Below are 20,658 nucleotides of genomic sequence, written 5' to 3'. Positions count from 1 at the left end.
TACAGAGCTGGGAGGGTTTGAAGGGAGGATTGAAGGGAGAGTAGAGAGGGCTACCGTACCTGGTGTCCAGCCTTCCGTCTCCCTCTGCGGTGTGTTGAGCGGGGTCACCCAGCGCACACCTTCTCCAGCCAGCCTGCAATGCCAAAAGGGAGAAACTACTCCCCACCGAAAATAACAAACACCTGTAGGTTGTCCCTCCTAGGACAGGAAACCACTGAGGAGGAGGGGCGTCTGAAGATTTATACCTGTGGGTTTTCTGTCCTGGGAGGTGGATCCCTCTCTCCTGGTGCTGTCATAGGACGAAGGGATAAAACCATAAAAAATAAAAAAATAAAGTTATTTCTGGGTGGAAATAAGAAAAAAAGCTATTCTGTATTTGTTTTTTGGAGCGAGCTGTAGTTTTTATTAATATCATTTTTGTGTACATATAAATCTTTTTTATTCAATTTGGGAGACAAGGTAACAAAAATAAACTACAATTCTGACATTGTATTTTTTTCTTATGGTGTTCACTGAGTGGAATAAATAATGTAATAACTATCGTATAATATTTAAAGGGGTTTTCCGAGATTTTAATACTGATGACCTGTCCTTTGGCCACGTGACAGATGAACATGTAGTATTCACTGGCTTAGGAAAAGCTGTGAGTAGGACGTGGCGCTACTTCGAGTACTGCTGCCTTCTCTAACAGCTGATCTGCAGGGGTCCTGGGTGTTGAACCCCCCACCAACCAGGTACTGATGACTTACCCAGAGGATAGGTCATCAGTATTAAAATCTCAGAAAACCCTTTTAAGACATTTTTGGATGTAAAAATAGGAATTAAGGGGGTCATTTATCAATCTGAAGTACTCCTAAATTAGGCACATCTCAGGCCCAGATTGCGGCGCAACAATTAGTTGCACCACAATCTGCGACTTCTTCCCGCTTCCGCCAGGTCTAAAATTGTGGGCGTGGCATGGAATTTACCATTTTTCTACGCCTGTTTTAGGCATAGAAAAAAGGTCTAAATGAAAGTCAGCTGGGAAGCAGTCTTACATTTAGAACCTGTGGAGGATCCGCCAAAGTTATGAAGAGGCCAGTGCCTCTTCATAACTCCAGCAGATCCACCTCAAGCTACAACGTCGGTCTTAATAAATGTGCCTCTATGTTTTGAATATTACCACTTGTTTATTATTTTTCTTTTCTAGAGGAGAAATGGAGAAAAGTGGGGGGGGGGTCGAGTTTTAAAAATCTTATTTAGCTGATTTTTATGGATTTGAAACTGTGATCATTTGATCACTTGTAGGACTCACAAGAATACGGTACTTCTGTATTGCTGTGAACAGCAATTTTACCAGCATACTATTACACCCGGCTAAAGGGGGCGATAGAAGCTGTAACATGGCAGGTCTGGGGGCCTACAGAAGTAATAGGGGCTGCAGTGATATCACATATCGCTGCTCCTGCCTGTACCCACTCTGCTCAGCAAACGCACTGCATGGCAAAGCTTTTAGCTGAGCAGAGTGGACACAGGCAGGAACAGTAATGTGTTATGCAGAGCCCCTGCCTGTGCCCGATCCTCTCAGCTAAAGCTCTGCATATACCAAGCTTTAGTTGAGCAGAGGGGGCACAGGTAGAAGCAACGAGGCCCCTATTCCTTCAGAACTGTGCAATCCATACACCACATACATGTCAGCAGTGTACGGATTTCAAACGGTGACAAGTTCTATAGACAAATGTTGGGTCCTTTTTTGGCAGTAAAAACAAATGAGTTTTAGGACATTTAGAACAGTTTCAAATAAAGTTATATAAAATGTAATTTACACCTTAATATATAACTAAAATATATATTAACAATCGCCTCTATGTACCCCAGGTGATTAACCATGTCCCCCTGCTCCTCCTCACTGCCCTGTGTCTGCCTGTAAGACAACTGGCTGGAGCAGCATCTCCCCTCTGTCATATCTGCAGTAGGACAAAAAGATTTTTTAAGCCCACCTCTCAGCATTTCCCAGCTCAAAACTGAACAGATCTGTAGGGGTTAAACCTTGTATTAAATGCTGAAAGTCTACAAGACTGTTTGTTTTAGTAATATGCACCATGTGGCCCAACTTGTCCATCAGCAGCCTCCATTGAAGTACACAGTGCACAGCACTTCACATGCACTAGTTTCAATGGAGGCTGTAGAAGGACATGTCGGGTCACATGCCCCTCCATCAGTGGCCACGTTAAGGATGAAAGCGCTGTACAGTCAGTAGAACAGAGTGTGCTATCAAGGGGATGTTGTGTCTTAGAGGATGCAATATATCAGTAAGTGGCTAATAGTGCTGTTACCAGCACATTAATGCAAATAACAAAGTTGTGATAACATAATGATAAAGTTACATAAATGCCTCTTACCTTTTACCAGCTCCTTTGCTTCATCGCTCACATGATCCCAGCTTTCACCCTGCATCATAAAGTCTCCTTCCTTGATCTTGTTAATAATGTCAGCAGCACGGCTCTGAGGAGAACCACCCCTTTCACCCTGGAAGGGAACCTGGCCACACAGCATTGTGTACTGCAGAATGAGGAGAAGAAGAATGCCACAAGAATTACCCATCACATGGCACTGCTGGAACTTAGCTAGTTAGCAACGCTTAACCTCACAGAAAATGTCGGACATCAATATTTATAATGTATTGTAAACTTATAGTTCTTATCTGGTCATCTTCTATACCTGGTCACCTAAACCGAAAGCCTTATTTATTGGACATGAAAAGAACCATATAATGTCAGAAAATGAGTAAATCCACCGTAATCTTCAATAAAGATTACGGGGTTAAAGTGGCTGCTAATAGGCTTTCCTGATGAGTCTTGTATGCAGAATAGCTGTGATAATCCCAACTAAGAAGTCTAGCATAATTTGTATAAATTTGCTTGTGGAAATAAACCAGTAACTCTCATACAGAAAGAGGACTCTGCTATATAGCAGGGCACCATCTGATAAATAAAACACCCTCCTCTCCTGGCTTATGAAGATATGGCAAATTCTCAACAAAGCAGTGGCCGAGATACATATTAACGACACCCTATGAGAAATCTAATATCTCCATAATCACCCCCAATTCACCTTACAGTTTGTATGCTAATAGGTAAATAACGTATTCCCATTACATATTATAAATGATACCACTTCATTGCAGACAGATATTGATGCAGAGTGCATACAAAATGGAATAAAATTCCACATTAGCTGTTATTAAGTTTCTTAGGCTTCTAGTGACACCCCCTGAAGGATGGGTTTTCTGTTTTGTCCCTGGGTCCACAACTACTGCCATATATTTCACCATGAGACTAAGTTTACACAGCAAAATCTGCAGCGGAAAAATCTGTAGCAGATTACTAGCTGAAAACAGGTCATTTTTGGAGGCAGATTTGTAATTTGCTGGAGTTTTTACAAGAGTATTTGGTTGAGGTTTCTCTGCTTCCCCGCTGACTTCTGTGAAATACACCATCAAATCTGCTCCCAAGAAGTAACATGTCACTTCTCAAAGGTTTTTCAAATCAGCTACTGAAAAAACTCTACCATTTTACACTGTGTGCAAAAGCTGGAGTATTTAACATGAAAGTCAATAGGGAAACTGTTGGCGAGTTTGGAATGTGTATTTAGCAGTGGAAAATGTTGTCTTCTGCTACTGAATCAGTGGCAGATTTTAACCATGTGAACACACTCTTAAATGGGTTTTTCAAAATTCTCTGTTTCAGCTAAATTGTGGAAAGAAGACTGTTTCAGCAGTACTTACGATTGCACTGCCGATTCTGCAATCTCTGCTGCGATCACGTGACCGCCCACTTGGCTACATGATCTTCTGAAGTCCCTACTGGATGTGGTCCTGTTTCTTCCTGTTAAGCTGCCTGTACATTATGCAGCTTAACAAGGGAACACAGGAGCACTAGACTTAATCAGAAAAGCAAACGGCCGGTCGGGCTGCTCACTAATTTAGAGAACGCCCCAGAGAAAAACCCTTTAAGCTGACCATACATATTTTGTTTTATGAGAGAAAAGCCACCTGCCAGAGCTGTCTATCAGATGCTTTGTCCCCTCCCTCCCACCCAGTGGTACATGTCAAGAAATCAATACTTACATGCTCCTTGCCACTCGGGCATCGTGGCTCCTGGGTTGTCTTCATTGGGCGTCTGGTTTTTGTCTATCAAATTGCACAAGGACAGGGACATGTAAGCCGCTCCAAACAGTGACTATCCTCAGGGGTGACGTGTCCCTAAGCATTACATCACTGCTGGGTCACGTGCCGCTTACAGACATGTCATCGCTGAGACCAGTCATTGGCTGTAGCGGTGCAGGTGATCCCTTCCATGCGGAAATTGACAGGCAAGAGACGGAAGTCCAGTGAAGACAGCCCAGAGGCCACAAAGCCAGAACTGAGTGGCGGGAGCTGGTAAGTATAGATTTCTTCACAGGGACTCCTAGGTGGGGGAGAATTATATTTAAAAAAAAGAAAAAAAAAAACCTGGACAACCTCTTTAAAGGTAAAAAAAAAAAAAAAAAAGTTAAGGTAAAAGATGGAAGAAAACAAGTAGTCCCACAAGACAGAACCCCCCCCCCCCCCCAAAAGTAGCACAACAGTTAATATGTTCTTTTAACTTTAGTTTTGTTTAACATGTCCTTTCAAATGATTTTGGCCACCGTATAAGATACTAGTCTAAGAATAGTCACTAGAATACTGAAATTGCAGGTGCCCTACCCCTGACTGTGCATGTTAATAAACAAGTATGTTCTTGGCAACAGACTGTGTACCAATCAGTGCTGGCAATAGTTGCAGATGGTTGTGGGTAGTGTTCATGTGAGGACTGTGAAAAATTAGCTCATCAGAGAACATTATGTTTTCTCCAAATTGTCTTCAACTAAAAAAAGGCTGAAGTTATTCAGTAAGGGCTCATGCACACGGCCGTGGCCGTATTGCGGCCCGCATACAGCGGGTCCGCAATACAAGGGCACTGGCCGTGTGCACCCCGCATCACAGATGCAGACCAATTTACTTGAACGGGTCCGCAATCTGGGAGATGCGCTGCGGAAAGGATGCACGGATCGGAAGCCCACGGAAGCACTACAGAGTGCTGTTAAACTGTGAGACTACCTTGGGTAAGAAAGAGTTATAAAACCTCAAGATAATTCTGTCATCTCTAACAGTTAAGCTTGAATTTCGTCAACCCTGCGAGCTGAAGTAATTGCAACAAGAAATACCGTCTTGAGTGTCAAGTATTTAAAGGGAATCTGTCACCTGTTTTGAGCATATTAAGGTGTTACTACTGCCATGTACAATAAAATACCTTATTCCTTGCTGTAGTCTTCATTTTTTGTTTCATGGTTTAATTCATTTGTCACCGGGATCGGCACATGCCCATTGACACATTTGAAGCTGTTGCCCTCAGGAGCTTCTACATCGCGCAGGCAGTCCACGGTACTGCGCCTGCGTGAGATTTCACATAGTGGAGGGGGGCGGCAGCACAGAGTTCGGGTGTGGGCAGTTACTTATGCTGGAAGAGTCGTGCTTGGGCTCTAAAGGAAGGCGGGCTGGGCACTGTACGGGGGAGTTCCTGGGCTCCAGATTAGGATAACAACACCCCTCTGGGCACCTTGGACACTCATTTGCATAACATAAAAAGTGGATTTTATCGCTCATGAAACAAAAAATGAAGACTACAGCAAGAAATAAGGTATTTTATTGTACATGGCAGTAGTAACACCTTAATATGCTCAATCCAGGTGACAGATTCCCTTTCATATTTGCTACCTCCAAAGGTTCAAACAGGGGATTAGTGAGCCCTGAAAGAACCAAGTTCAAGTCCCAAGGAGCATATAGCGTTCTTATTTTAGGTCTAAGTCTGTTGGCACCTTTCATGAATCGTATGATCCATGGGTTAGAGGCCAACTTTTCGTCCAAAGAAGCGATCAAGGCCGAAATCTGCACTCTGAGGGTGCTGGGTTTTAACCCTTTGTTAAATCCTTCTTGTAAAAAATCTAAAATTGAGGGAATATTGCCCACTATAACTGATTCTGATTCTCAGAGCACCAAGAACTGTATTTTTTCCAGATTTTCTAGTAGATGCTACTAGTTACTCTTTACTTGCTGGCTAACATGGTGTTGACTACAGCGTCAGATAGGCCCTTAGATTTTAAAATTAACCTCTCAGGATCCAGGCTGACAGGTGTAAACTTTCTGCTTTGGGGTGGGAAACCGGGCCTTGCGTTAGAAGACCAGGGCTTTTCCTTTGTCATTTTTTTTTTAACATATTCTTTATTAGTTTTGTAGTAATAACACAAGATTCCTTGGCCATTTTTGACAGAAGCGGATACCAAGACCTCCTCGCCCAGTTTGGTACTATGAGAATTACATTCTCTTATTTTTTTTAGGACTCTCGGAATTAAGAGAGTCTGTTCCTGCACTTGTTTTGTCCCTTAGATCCAGGGAGAAGTAAATTGGCAACTTTGCATTGCTTTTGTATGCAAGTAAATCTATAAGTATGCCCAGGAACACAATATTTTGCGTGAGAAGAATCTGAGACTTCTCCCAATTTATAATCCACCCCAGGTCCCTCAATCTGTCTCTGGTTTTTAATAGGTTGTTTTCGAGGTCTGTTTTGGAATCGCCTACTATTAAAAGATCGTCCAAATACTGTATTACTAGGACGTTCTCTTTCCTCAGAGGCGTTATCATCTCCAACATAATTTTTGTAAAGAGTCTGGGCACTGTCGTTATACCGAATGGAAGAGCTTGGAATTGGAAGTGTTTTAACTGACCTTGGATCCACACTGCTATTCTTAGATATTGTTGGGAATTCTGATGAATGGGTACATGTATATATGCATCTTTTAGGTCTAGTGATGTTAAAAAGACACCTACTTGCAAAACATTGACCGTGCATTTGACTGACTCCATTTTGAACTTTTCAGATTTTATTGACTTGTTTAATTCTTTTTAGATTTATGATTAAACACATTTTCCCGCTGGGTTTGGATACCATGAATACCGTGGAGTAGTAACCCAGACTGATTTGGTTTTTCGGTACTAGTACCAGAACTTCCATCTGGACTAAGTCCAAAATCCCCTGCTCCAGACAAAGTTGAAGACACCCTGAGCTATGGAATGGAGTGATCACAAAAGGTTGTGGGAGGAACATTGAGAAAGGGAATCCTCTAACCCTGACAAAGAAAATGTATCAACCAACGGTTTGGAGATTTTTTTTTTTGCAGGATTCCACAAACTTCCTCAACCTTCCTCCACCGGATCTCTGGCGTTATTTCCTGGATGAGTCGTTATCACGAGAGTTGAATAAAAATCGCTTTCCTTTATTTTGTTTGGTAGATCTCCAAACATCTATTTTCCCTTTTTTATTTTGAAACCGGTCTGGTTTTTTAAAACAAAAAAATTTAGTGTTCCCTCTTCTTTTTATCTTCTGGGAAACTTTTCTTTGAGTCAGAAGCCATTTCAAGAATTTTTTTCTAAATCTTTTCCAAAGAGTAGTTCACCGTAGAACGGAATATTACATAACCTAGCTTTAGAGCCAATATCCCCTGACCACGACTTTAGCCATAGCGCTCTCTTCTAGAGCTATCGGCCAGAGCCATCGTCTTAGCGGTAAGCCTGACTGAGTCCGCCATATTATCAGATAAGAAATCTACTGCTTTCAACAGCAGTGGGAAGAAGTCTGTAAAATTTTCATATGGTGTATTAGGTTTGAATAAGTTTTCTAAATCCATCAACCAGCTTTTCAGGGACCTAGATACCGAGGTGGCTGCAATATTGGGTTTAAAAAGTTATGCGGCTGCGTCCCAAATTTTCCTGAGATTTGCATCTACCTTATTATCCATGGGATGATGAAGAGATCCTGTATTCTCAAATGGCAATGATGTACCTTTCGCCAATTTGGAAAGGGAAACATCAAATTTTAGGACAATTCAAAAATAGACTTTAATCCTCATCATCAAAAGGTAATCTTTTTTTAATGGTTCTACGCAAAAAAAAAAAAAAAAAAAATCCTATACAGGGTTTTCCATTCTCTTAAGATTAAATAATGAAGGTTTTTATGTATCGGGAACACCCTCTTTTTCTTTTCCTCTAAACTGGAAAACATTTTATCCAGAGCAGATCTCTGAACCTTTTCTTCTTTAATTTCCATTGTAGCTCTGACAGCTTTTAACAATTCGTTAATCTCTTCGGAGGAAAGTAAATACTTTTTAAAATCGCTATCACTATCAGAATCAGAATCACTAGTTTTTTCCCCCTGGTCTGAAAAATCTTCAGAGGATGAGGATGAAAAAGAGGATGACCCCTTCCTGGATCCATACTTAGAAGCAGGGCTGTGGAGTCAGTAGATAAATGCTCCGACTCCTCAGTTTTTTGTACTTCTGACTCAGACTCCCCGACTCCGACTCCTCTGTATTTAATATGCAAATGTATTTTATACATTCCTTGAAGGAAAGAAAGAAGTTCTTCTAAGCTCTTCTAGCACAGAGAGGTAGTTGGGCAGAAGCTGCTGCCTTCTCCTTTGTGTGCTGATCTTCTGCTGAAGATAGGGCAGTGGGAGGATCCAGGAAGGGACATTTATTTTAAAACATGATTTCCCTAGAAGAATCCCATAGTCATGTTTAAAGTTTAAGATAACATTCTGAGTTTACACGTTTTATAGCCTTAGCTGAATGACAGCAGTTTTTCCAATGGTTTACAGCTTCAGTCTTGAACTATTGACCCTCCATTCCCTTCACTTATACAAGTGTCTCTAGTCCTGCAAAACACATATTTACTTAATCCCTTATCAGTGAGAGGCGAGGAAAACCATGGGCATTGTGCTCCCTGTAACATCAGAACACAACACAATGGAAAGTATATGTATTGCCACTCCTAATTGTGCATTGCGCGCCATATAGTGAAGCATATGAAAAGCATGCTTCTTCACATCACTAAACGCGTTTGTTTTGCGGTTACGTGAGGCACTGCATGCATTGGCCTTTATTCTTACAGTAGAGAAGTCATTAATTATAACTGTTTATGAATTCGGACATTTAAACTTGCTTTTTTTTTTTTTATTCCAATTTAAATTTAGTAGGAGTCGGAGTCGGTTCATTTTTTGCCGACTCCGACTCCAGGTACCCAAAATGGACTCCGACTCCTCGACTCCTCCTCAGACTCCACAGCCCTGCTTAGAAGTAGAAGTAGATGGGTGAAGGAAGCTGGTGAAAAATCAGCCAAAACGGAACTTATTTCCTGCCTTATTGTCACGGACGGTGAACAGGAAACAAGACAAAGCAACATGCATATATGACTGAGTGGATCCAAAGCTAAGGAACCAATTGGAGACCCCTGCACAAGACCTGAGACTTTCCCTGGCTGCTCAGCCTATGCAAAGATCCCAGAGGTGGATGGTTGCATATCCACGTACCTCGACTATATAACCCCTGAACACCCTACAATAGTGAGGGGACACGACCACCGGCTCCCTACACCAGACACGGAGGGAGTCAGGGTCACCTGGGATCCAGCAAACAGAAAATAACAGATAAATGTTCAGCACTTAACTTTGTAGCAGACTGGAAAACAAGACCAGCAGGCACACACACTCCAGGAAGTAGTATAAGCCGCCCAGTAATGCACCATGGGGAGGAATTTAAAGGGAAGCAATCAGTCCAACCACATGACAGCTGAGAGAGGCCAACGAGATGAGGAACTGAACAGCACAACAAAGAGAAGGTTCTGAAAGGCTTCTGTCAGAGCTTCTCAGCTGTCTGGTTGTGACACTTATCATACCCTTCATTTTGTCTCTTAAGTAAGGTACTTCCTCTCTAACTGTCATCAGTACATTTTTTACATAGTTTTTTAGGGTATTTATCTGGAAGCCTAGTCGCACACACACCACATCTAAGAGACTTAGATTTTTGCGATGTTTTGGCTTTTACAGACACATCCTTGTCACTCTTATCATACAAAGGAAAGAGAGAAAAGGCACATTAAATAAAAAATACTATGCAGTCCAGTACAACCTCTGCCGTTCTGAACACTCACTGTCAAGCTGACAGGTTGCTTCTCACACTCCTCTGGTTCCATATCTCCAGGAGTAGATGGCTGAAAACTGCAGGAGAACCGCTGGTCAGAGGGTGACAACCACCTTGACCAGAACGCCAGAATTTAAAGCCCATCACCGAAAGTAACAAAAACCTCCGACATCATCTGGCCAGAGTTTCCCAGGACAGCCCGATCAGGACCCCGGATGACGTCAGCCGCCGTAGCAGAGATTCTCGAGCAGCGGGCGTCAATAGAATCCGGAAGAACTCCATATTAGTGTCCGGATGCTGCGGCCCGCCCCCTCTACTGGCGCACATGTGGGGAAAATATAAACGGCAGGCACATAGAGAGGGAGCTTACTTGCCCAAGGCAAGCCGCCAAACAACCGCAAATGCAGCTGCAGCTCCAGCCCCTCTTCTTTACGGCCCCCGAACTGAGGCACAGGGGCTCCTCCTGCTCCTCTGCCTGGCAGGGACAGGAAGACACCGAGAAGCATGGCATGGTGTGCCCTTTTTAAAGCTTCCTGTCCCTGCCTGGTGGTAGGAGGAGGATAATCTCAAAGTAAGGTGCCGTCATGGAGGAGAGGGGAAAATAGAACATGTTCTATTTATTTTTTTTTCACGGTGGGGACGGATCACGGACCCATTTAGTTTGAATGGGTCTCGATCCGTCCAGGCCACTGCACGGATGCTGCCTGTGCATTGGGGACTGCAAATTGCAGTCATCAATGCACGGCCGTGTGCATGAGCCCTAACAATAATAAAAATTATTCAATGGTAAATTACACATTAAACAAGCACATGCCAACTAGAAAAATAAGGTCATATGACACTTACCATGATTACCCCAAGGCTCCATAAATCACATGACTCGTCATAACCCTGTCGAGAAAGCAGTTCTGGGGCTGCATAGTGCAATGTAAAGCAAGGGGTGTGCAAGGGCCGTGATCCCGGTGGACGAAGTCTAGCAAATCCAAAGTCTATCACCTTTAAAACCGCATCTTCACCGGGAGAAGAAAGAAGAAGATTCTGTATAAAGCAACAGGAGCAAATGAGTAAATAAGAAATGTGCCAGGCATCCAGTTTCTGGACTCTATAATGATAGATCAGGTCTTCTCTAATTCTCTAAGAGTCCCACCTCAGGTTTAAGATCTCTGTGCACCACTCCAGCTTCATGCATATGTGCAACAGCGCTCACAAGACTACGCATTAGACCACTTGCTTCTACCTCACTAAAGCATGAGTGTTTCTTGATTCGATCCAGTAATTCCCCACCATCCAAGAGCTCCATCACAAGATATGAGTGATACTACAACATAGAAGTGTTCTAATTAGGAAAAGGAAGATTTACTGATGATGCAACATATATTTCTGCCATAGGAAAAAGATGTTTGAGGGTTGTGTTACAATGGAGTTTTAGGTTACTTTATTTATTTTTCTCCAAAAATGGGCAACTTTCTCAAGACTGATCAAGAGGAATAGAAAATGTGTAACACACTTCCTCCATAAATGTCATAATTTATTTTAGTCTTTGCATGATTTTAAAGTAGACATTTCCACTATGTTTTAAAGCTTTCTACATATCTATAAAAATAAGCTTATTAGATACATCATAAAATACCCTTGTGCAACAACAGGTCCCACAAGCTTAAAAGGGTTGTGTCACTTCAGCCAATGGCATTTATCATGTAGACAAAGTTAATACAAGGCACTTACTAATGTATTGTGATTGTCAATATTGCCTTCTTGCCCTTTTCAATAGTATTTCAATGCATTACTGCCTGTGCATGTAAAATGCATAGGCAGCAGTTGGAACAGTCCTCTGTTATGCTCCAACAATACATCACATAGGCCGAAGTCTGCCCCACAAAAGGTCACTGATTTTTCAAAACACTTTTCATGTGTCATAGCATGAGAAATTTGATCAGTGCCGAGATCCCCACCAAACCCTAGCCGGAGAGGACGGTATCAAGATGTTCCCACAGATTTCTATTGAGTAAGTACTTCTCTCCTTGTTCTAGAGGAGATCAGTGGGAATCTAAGCATTCAGACCTCCACCGATCAAAACTTGTGCTATGTCTATGACATATTAAAACTTTTTTGAAAACTCAGTGACCCTTTGAAACTGCTACCGATTTCAGCATTACAAAAGGTGAAACTGCTTTTTATCAGAGTTTTCTCTGATCCCAACTGTTGCCTCAGTGGTGGCTTTCAATCATAGCTTTCTCCATGGAAGATTGCATGGCTACATCAGGTCTGTTACTGTCATCCCTTCCCCTGGTACAGCCTCCACTGACCCCAGGGGAATGATACATGAACTCTTCTTTATATTACCCATCTCACCAATAAAGGAGGATATGTGCTCTCTGATTGTCAAATTTGGAGTTAGGGGTTGTCTTTCTTTTCTACTACAAGGGTGAGAAGATGATCAAATTTGTCAATTTTAGTCTGGAAAATGTTTGCAACATCTAGATGTCAAAGAGTTTTGGTAATTTTAGTTCTGCCAATTATGTTAAGATCTGTGCATGTAGACGGTGGTGAAACTTTATGGTCAGATGCATAAAAACATACTAGACGCAAAACTGCATTTTTTTTTTTAACAAAACGTTATGCTTTTAAGCAAAACAGTTTGAAGGCACACATGCAGAGTACTGGGGGGTGTTTTCACAATGAGCAAGGTTCTACGTTATGAAGGTATATAGCTAAGGGGGTATATGATGATTTTATTTTTAATTACAGAATTCAGGTTATATTTGTGTCAAAAGTGTGAATGCTGTCCCAACAGCTGAAGGATTAAAGGGATATCCACACAGGCCACACCCGTACTCCATACTTACAAAACAAGTAATTTGTTTTAAATCCAACATAATTTTGGAGAACATGTATAGCTCTTTGATGCAGTCAAGGAATAGTCCATTTATCATGGACCTACACACTGTAGTTATGAGCTGCTTTACACATCACATTACTAGGAAAGGGAATGTTTCTCTAAAAAAGAAAAGTAGACCTGGTCATGAAGAACATCATGAAGATTCACAATGTTTGGGTGCCCCTGACATAGCTTCAGAGCTGCTACTTCTCGTTGAGTGTTCACTTCCATCCTATGAAAATGGAAAAATGGGACCTACATTTTAGGACAAGATAATATGTGTAAAGACTTAATGCAACAAACTGCCCTTTAAGACAAAACATTTTAGAGGTACTGATGTTAAAATTACAAAGAATCTAAAGTTTCCTGAAACCTCTCAAAAACACAAGTGTAGCATGTAGTCTAATAATAAAAAAAATAAGGTTTAACTGACCTCTTACTCAGGATTTTCACAGCATACTCTTTCTTGTTTTGTCGATGTCTACACTTTCTGCAAACTGAAAAACTGCCAGATCCTAGTGCGGGCTCTTGTAGATCCATCTCATACTGCTGAAAGAAGGGGGAATCCTAGAAATAACCCAAAGGGAGACAGATTTACTGAGAAAATAAAATGGGCAACACAGGAAGTAGAATACAGATTCTGCTATTTAAATGGGGACTTTACTTAAAAAAAAAAACTATTTTTAGATAATCAATACAATATCAAAAAGGGGTCTAACTGCTTGCACCACACGATCAGCTCTTTTTAGAAGCTCCTGCACCAGAACCAGGCACCTGAAATCTACATTCCTATAAACTGAGTGGTGGCCTGCTTGGTTACTGCACTGTTACTCCCATTCAAGGACAGGTCATTAATAGTAAATAAAGTCACAAAAAAACTCTTTAACTGCAGGTAAAAACTGAATATTGCAACATCTTTTACCTTCATAGCTGCACTAAGAACCAGTGTAGGGCTACATGGTTTGTCAGTAGATGGAGCTGGCATATCTGTCATAACTGCATTTACACCAAAGAGGACGGAAGGTGCCACAAAGGAATAACCCTGAGTTATAAGAAAAGACAGAAAATATTTTAAAAAATGACACAATGAATATATTACCTAGATTTTTTTTTACCAATTAAAACCAGTTAGGCTAGATTCACACTAGCAGCAAGGGACTCCGGCATGCTGTTCCAGCGGGTGAACAGCCTGTCGAATCCGTCCTGCCGCTAGTGAATGCGTGCCCCCAGACTACCACTCCGGCCCCATTGACTATAACGGGGGCAGGCAGAGTTCCGGCCGCGGCACGGCAGCGAATGCCGAGAGGCCTCCAGAATAAAAGTACGACAGGTAGTGCACCTTTGTTGGATATTCTGCTTGTTAGTTGTATCTAATCTATCCCAAGTGCCAAAAAGAATGCCCATCAATTCAAAGGTGCACATACATGAAGAAGGTGTAGCAGTGCTGAATTTTTCAATAAAGATGGTGGGTTGTGAGGGACAGCACAGCACATATACTGTCTCTATACTAAACCAGACAGCCACAAACAGCCCACAGTACATTAGTGCTCTGCCATTTTCCTTTTAAGAATAAACCTAATAATCCAAATTTAAAAACTGCTATATGGAAAAAAGTAATGCATAATGATATGCAAGAAATGTGATGTAGCACCCATGCACACGACAAGTCCATGAGCGGACCGGACATATGTCCTAGAGTGGCACTGACTGCATGCATGGGAGCGCACTCATAAAACATATGAGCGTGGGACAGTAGTCTGGAGACACCATGTGCTGGACTTCCCCTTTTCCATTGCATATTTCCTGGCTCCAGTTGTCCGTGCACCTGCAGTGTCCCGTGGCTGAGGGGTTGAGCGAGGTGCGTTTTTGTATGATTTTTACATAAAGTTGTTGATGTCTTTGCTCCAGGTCTGAGAAAACCTTTGCAGAATAATATTTATTGGTATACATCTCTCAAAAATAATAATTTAATAAAAATGCACTGAAGACACCCTGATGCATCCTGAACGGATTACTCTCCATTCAGAATGCACGGGGATATGCCTGATCAGTTATTTTCCGATATTGAGCACTTTTGACGGAACTCAGTGCCGGAAAAGAAAAACGCTAATGTGAAAGTACCCTAAGCAGAAGATTACTGCAGCCAACTGCTGGCCACAGTGGTCCTATCTGTATGTACAGGATAGGTCATCAATATCTGCTCGGTGGGGAGGTCTGACACAGCACCTCCACCGACCAGCTGAAGAGGCTCTGGTGCTCTGTGGAGTGCTGCAGCCTCTTCTTAGGCCAGTGAAGTCAAGTTCATCAGTCACATGGACTAGGTGCAGCTCAGTCCTAAATGGGACTGAGCTGCAATACCAAGCACAGCTGCTATCCAATGGACGGTGCTGTGATTAAGCTGCAAGGAGTCGGACCCCTACCAATCAGGGAAAATAACTAATTTTGGAAAAGACTATTTTATTATATAAATCACAAACCTGGAATATACGAGCTCCAGAGGGTGGAGTAGCGGCAGGTGAGTATACTGGATCAAGACTTGTAAATTCATCAGAAAAATTACTGACATCTGTCTCACTGCGAATAGAGGGACGGAATGGAGGAGTGACTTTACGGAGAGACAGCAATTCCCAGTCCAGGCCCTGATATAGAACACAACAGAAATGAGATTATTTTCTTTTTGTAGAACACATATATAAATATGGTTCTGTTAACTGAAACACAGACAAGAAAAGCCATATACAATTTGGTATAACTGTGCAGTGAAATACCAAGGAACAGAGGATTAAAAGTAAAATAATACAAGTTTACAGAGAAATATCAAAACAGAAAACAAATATGAAGAATAGTCAACAATTGGATATATAAGATTGTAGTAAAAAAAAAAAAAAAAAAAGCATTATCTGCCATAGAGTTACTTCATGAGAGACAAGTATTGTCTATGGACCTAAAGCATCCAGTATAAAAGAGTGATTCGGGGGAATATTTACCATCTACCTGCACCAGAAAAGTGGCCAGAAATCTATGGCAGCTATGATGAGGTGCCCAGACTGCCGGAGGATGTGCCTCATTTATGATGGGGCATGTGCTAGGGATATCAAGACCAGTGCAAAAAGTGCCTACCTTGATACATTTCCCCCATTGTTCTTCCTATAATTTCCTCAAGGAACCCAAGTGGCCTTAAAGGGAATTGGTCAGCAACCTCCCTATCAAACTGTATACAAATATAACTGTGGTTTGCCTGACTAAAAGTCTGTTTTCATTTTGTTGATCCAATGCTCCATTCCCAAGTTATGATACTTTAAGTACCCTAAGGTTGATAATCATTTTGCCTTTTGTGTTCAACAGATAAGGGATCTTAGATCTAGCCTGTTTTGCTTTGATGAAGTTGGCTAATCTTTTACCTGGGATATTGTTTTTATATGTATCAAATTTAATCAATTTGAGAAGTTTCTCAAATCTATATAGAAGCATTTTTAAAAAGTTGAGCCCTATAATTGAGTAACAATTAAACTCTCTCTAAAGAAGATTGTTTTTACCTATTATTTATGAATGTTTTATATTTTTCTGTTAATAATTGTAGCTTTGTGTCACGCTGGCTTGCAATAGAAATCTCTCTTATAAAAGAAAATTACATAAAGAAAATGTATTACAGCTAGAAGGTGAATTACTGTGTTTTTCATATAAAGGGTGATTTAAGACATTTATTGAGATGCCAAGAAGTGACCCTATATTGTTGTCAGTGTCTGAGATGGAGATAGAAACTCCAAGTAATTATACCCAAACATCAGATTTTTCTACCGCTTCCAATGTCTGTTTATCAACAAAAAAGAAGTAAATTCTTGAAGAACATGTGTGTCCTGTTGTCACGGCTGAGGATGGGGAAAACCCTCAGCCGTGCGATGCCAAAAGATGTTACTGGGTGCTCGGCCAGAACAACAGAATTAGGGAGCAGGTCACCTCCTATTGCGTCCCTCATCTGACCCTGACTCCTAACCGTATGAGCCAACCCTGATTGTAGGAGGGCTCATACACCGGAACCTAATAGTCCCTGCTAGCCCTCAGGGTGGCCCTGGACTAGGAGCTGGGTGGACAATCTGTTCCTCCTGGACGTGGAGAAACAGGAGTCTTAAGTGGCCAAGCTACATAGAAAAGGGAGACATGAACAACTTATGGCAATGGCAGGTAAATGTAACAAGTACAACACCTACCTGCCACAGACACAAAGCCTGGAATCCATGTGCAAGTGCTGCTGTCTACAACAACACAAACGGACATAGCACACACCACACATCACACAGGAACCGAGGACCATAAGCTGCAAAGAATAAAGACCAAACAAACATCTTCATAACATCATGTAACAAACCTATGACCACAAGGGTGGCCCCCACTGGCAGATTGTATAACACAGGAGGATGACTCCAGCTAGCCATGGCTGAAGTACCCCTCCGACTACTGATCTTAACTGAGGCTTTATAGCCCATGTAGCCACACCCACACACAGACACACCTAGTGCACACACACTAGGAAGGAAGTTAACCCTTCCAACACAAGGCAAGGGAAGACGGCCACTTAAAGGGGAAGTACACACATAAACACACTTCAGCTGTTGCCGCAGGCAACGGCATGCGTGGCAACCATGTCCTGGGGATCAGCCAGAAGGCTGAGACACTGCCACCACATGCAAACAACACCAAACGTAGTCACAGGCAACCAAGTGAAGGAAAATGTCACTACGCACACCATAGGCCGTGACACCTGTTGAGTAAAAAGGAAATTCCTTTTCAGAACCGTGCACACATCTTCACAGGTCTTATAAATCTTCCTTATGTAACATTTTTTGAATGTCGAGGAGTTAGTTGCAGAATCTAGGTCTGAATCAACGATTAAAGTCACCTCCTAGTATAATTTTATCTTGTGCTGTACTTCATGAACTATTTTAGATGAAAAGTAAAAAAATTAACCAAAGTATATCTAATGTTATTTATATCTCCAATAATAAAAATCTACTGTGAATCAGCGAGTTGACAAGCTACGGAATCCTCTCAGTTTTTTTTTTTTTTTTTTTCCATCATGACATGAATATACTGTATTTGGATTTTGAATATTAGTTTCTCGGATAAACAAAATATCATTATTAGTTTGTGAGGCTTTACTCCACATGAATTTTCTTTTATATTGGCTATTTAAACCCCTCACATTAACCCCTTCCTGGCCTGGCAATTTTAAAGTTTTTTTACATTTTCTACTCCTTTCCTTTCAGGAGCCATAACTTTTTTTTATTTTTGCGTTCATATATGAGGGCTTGTTTTGTGCATTTGCACTTTCTAATGGCACCATTTAATATTGAATACAGTGTAGTGGGAAGTTGAAAAAATAAAATAAAACTCCAAATGAAGTGGAATTACGGGTTTCACATTTTCAGTGTTTCCTATACATTAAAACTAACATGTTAACTTCATTGTCCTCGTCCGTACAATTACAAAGTTAACAAATTCATATTTATTATTTTTTTGTTTTAAAGGCTATGTACATCTTTGGGGGCAATTTTTTTAATTATTGAATTGTGCTCATTTTGGAGGTAAAAATAATTTTTTTCAATTTGTCTTTATTATCAATATGGAGTCCTTTTTTGTGTGCAGATCTGACAAGCTGTAACAGCTGCCTGTGGATTTTCTATCTTTTCCATAATCTAAGGAGCGAAATTATCTCTGCTCTCTAACCTTATAAACACTAATCAAAGCTCAATCCTTATCTTACTGATAAGAATGTGGCTTAAATAATGTTTATGACCTCTTAGGAAATTAGAGATAAGGGTTATTAGATGACCTGCACAAAGTGAAAGTACTATTCACACAGTTAGAAAAACAGTTAACCCTTTGTGACAGAATGGCTCAATATTTTTAATAAAGGCCAACTGAAAATATGATTTTTAGACAAAAATGAGTAAAATGCAATCATAAAAAGGTGTACATAGTCTAATACCATTTTGTATTTACGTCTATGGATATGTGTGAGGGCTCATTTTTTTCAGGACAATCTGTAGTTTTTATTGATCTTTTCCCCATTAACAGCTATCACGATCGGCGTAACTGTCACATACGTGACACGGAGGGAGGAAAAGAGGGAGGCCCTGCCCTAGTGAGAGGGAAGGTGGTGACCCCAGACTCACTTTGCGGCTGGCGCCTGGCTGCCCTGTCGTCCCTAGACGGGTTCCTCACCCGTACGCCGATCACGTGCCTAAAACCCTGGCTTTCCCTAGGATGAGCCCTAGATAGTGAACAGGGCGGTGGGAACACTAGTCCGCACCACTAGCTCTAAAGGAAAAACACCAAGGGGAGGACAGACAATACAAACTAAACATATAATCCCAGGTGGGCAACAACAGGAGACAACAAAGGCCCAACAGGGATCCGGAGGGTAGCACTCTGAAACAACAACCAGATTCTCAGCTCCAGTGGGTCAGCATAGATGTCCAGGCAGGAAGCTCTATAACTGGCAACAAGAGAAGTGTGAGAGGAGAATATAAGGAGTTTGGGAGTGGCAGACAAGAAACAGCTGAGGAGGAGAAGCTACGGATCCCTGAGTGAGACAAAAAGGATAGCAAGGCAAACACAGAAAACAAACACTAAGAAACACCGTGATCTTTAGACATAGAGCGCGCAGCCACCCGCTGCGACTTCCTGACCCCGGGTATAACGGAGTCAGACGTGGCTCTTGACACCCTCGTGACAGTACCCCCCCTTTCACGAGGGGCCTCCGGACACTCAGGACCAGGTCTCTCCGGATGAGAGACATGGAAAGCCTGAATCAACCTGTTGGCGTTTACCTCTGACGCTGGAACCCACATTCTTTCCTCGGGACCGTAACCCCTCCAATGCACCAGATACTGAAGAGAGCGGCGGACCCGACGAGAATCAACAATTCTGGATATTTGAAACTCCAGATTACCATCCACAACAACAGGAGGAGGTGGCAGCGGTGATGGTTCTAGAGGTGGAACATACTTCTTGAGCAACGACTTATGGAAGACGTTATGGATCTTAAAAGTCTGAGGTAGCTCCAGGCGAAAAGCCACAGGGTTAATGACGGCTACAATTTTATAAGGACCAATGAACCTAGGACCCAGTTTCCAAGAGGGAACCTTCAACTTAATATTCCTAGTAGACAACCACACATAGTCATTCACTCCTAGGTCCGGACCTGGCGACCGTTTCTTATCGGCCATGCATTTGTATTTACCACTCATATTTTTCAAGTTAGCTTGCACCTTCTGCCATACCGATGAAAGAGATGAAGAAAACCGTTCCTCTTCGGGAACCCCAGAAGACCCCCCCTCTTTGAAAGTACAAAATTGGGGATGAAAACCGTATGCACCAAGAAATGGTGACTTGCCAGTGGATTCCTGACGGCGATTATTTATGGCAAACTCGGCTAACGGTAAATATGATGACCACACCTCTTGGTTTTCAGACGCAAAACACCTTAAATATGTTTCTAGGTTTTGGTTGGTACGCTCAGTCTGTCCATTCGACTGAGGATGGAAAGCTGAGGAAAAGGATAAGTGTACCCCTAAACGGGTACAAAAAGCTTTCCAAAACTTAGAAATAAACTGGGTTCCCCGATCCGAAACCACATCGGAAGGGACCCCGTGAAGCTTCACGATTTCACTGATAAACACCTGAGCAAGAGTCTTAGCATTAGGAAGTGCGGGTAGCGCAATAAAGTGTACCATTTTGCTAAACCT

The 20,658-nt window shown here is 41.8% G+C and overlaps 1 protein-coding gene across 3 annotated transcripts in view; it reads right to left on the bottom strand.

Moving 5' to 3' along the window:
* The window catches only part of LOC122920155 (ribosomal protein S6 kinase alpha-5-like), a 133,041-nt gene that overhangs the window by 33,601 nt on the left and 78,782 nt on the right, over positions 1–20,658 (bottom strand). For all 3 annotated transcript variants that reach the window (XM_044269379.1, XM_044269381.1, XM_044269380.1), the window contains 7 exons: positions 15,388–15,549; positions 13,833–13,952; positions 13,344–13,477; positions 13,049–13,142; positions 11,180–11,350; positions 10,879–11,070; positions 2,382–2,541 (listed from right to left, as the gene is read on the bottom strand). In XM_044269379.1, coding sequence (XP_044125314.1) covers positions 2,382–2,541; positions 10,879–11,070; positions 11,180–11,350; positions 13,049–13,142; positions 13,344–13,477; positions 13,833–13,952; positions 15,388–15,549 — 1,033 coding nt within the window. The remainder of the gene's footprint in view (positions 1–2,381; positions 2,542–10,878; positions 11,071–11,179; positions 11,351–13,048; positions 13,143–13,343; positions 13,478–13,832; positions 13,953–15,387; positions 15,550–20,658) is intronic.

This window comes from Bufo gargarizans, chromosome 10, assembly GCF_014858855.1.
Source record: "Bufo gargarizans isolate SCDJY-AF-19 chromosome 10, ASM1485885v1, whole genome shotgun sequence".
NCBI classification, from domain to species: Eukaryota; Metazoa; Chordata; class Amphibia; order Anura; family Bufonidae; genus Bufo; species Bufo gargarizans.
This window is presented reverse-complemented; position numbering and strand designations above follow the sequence as displayed.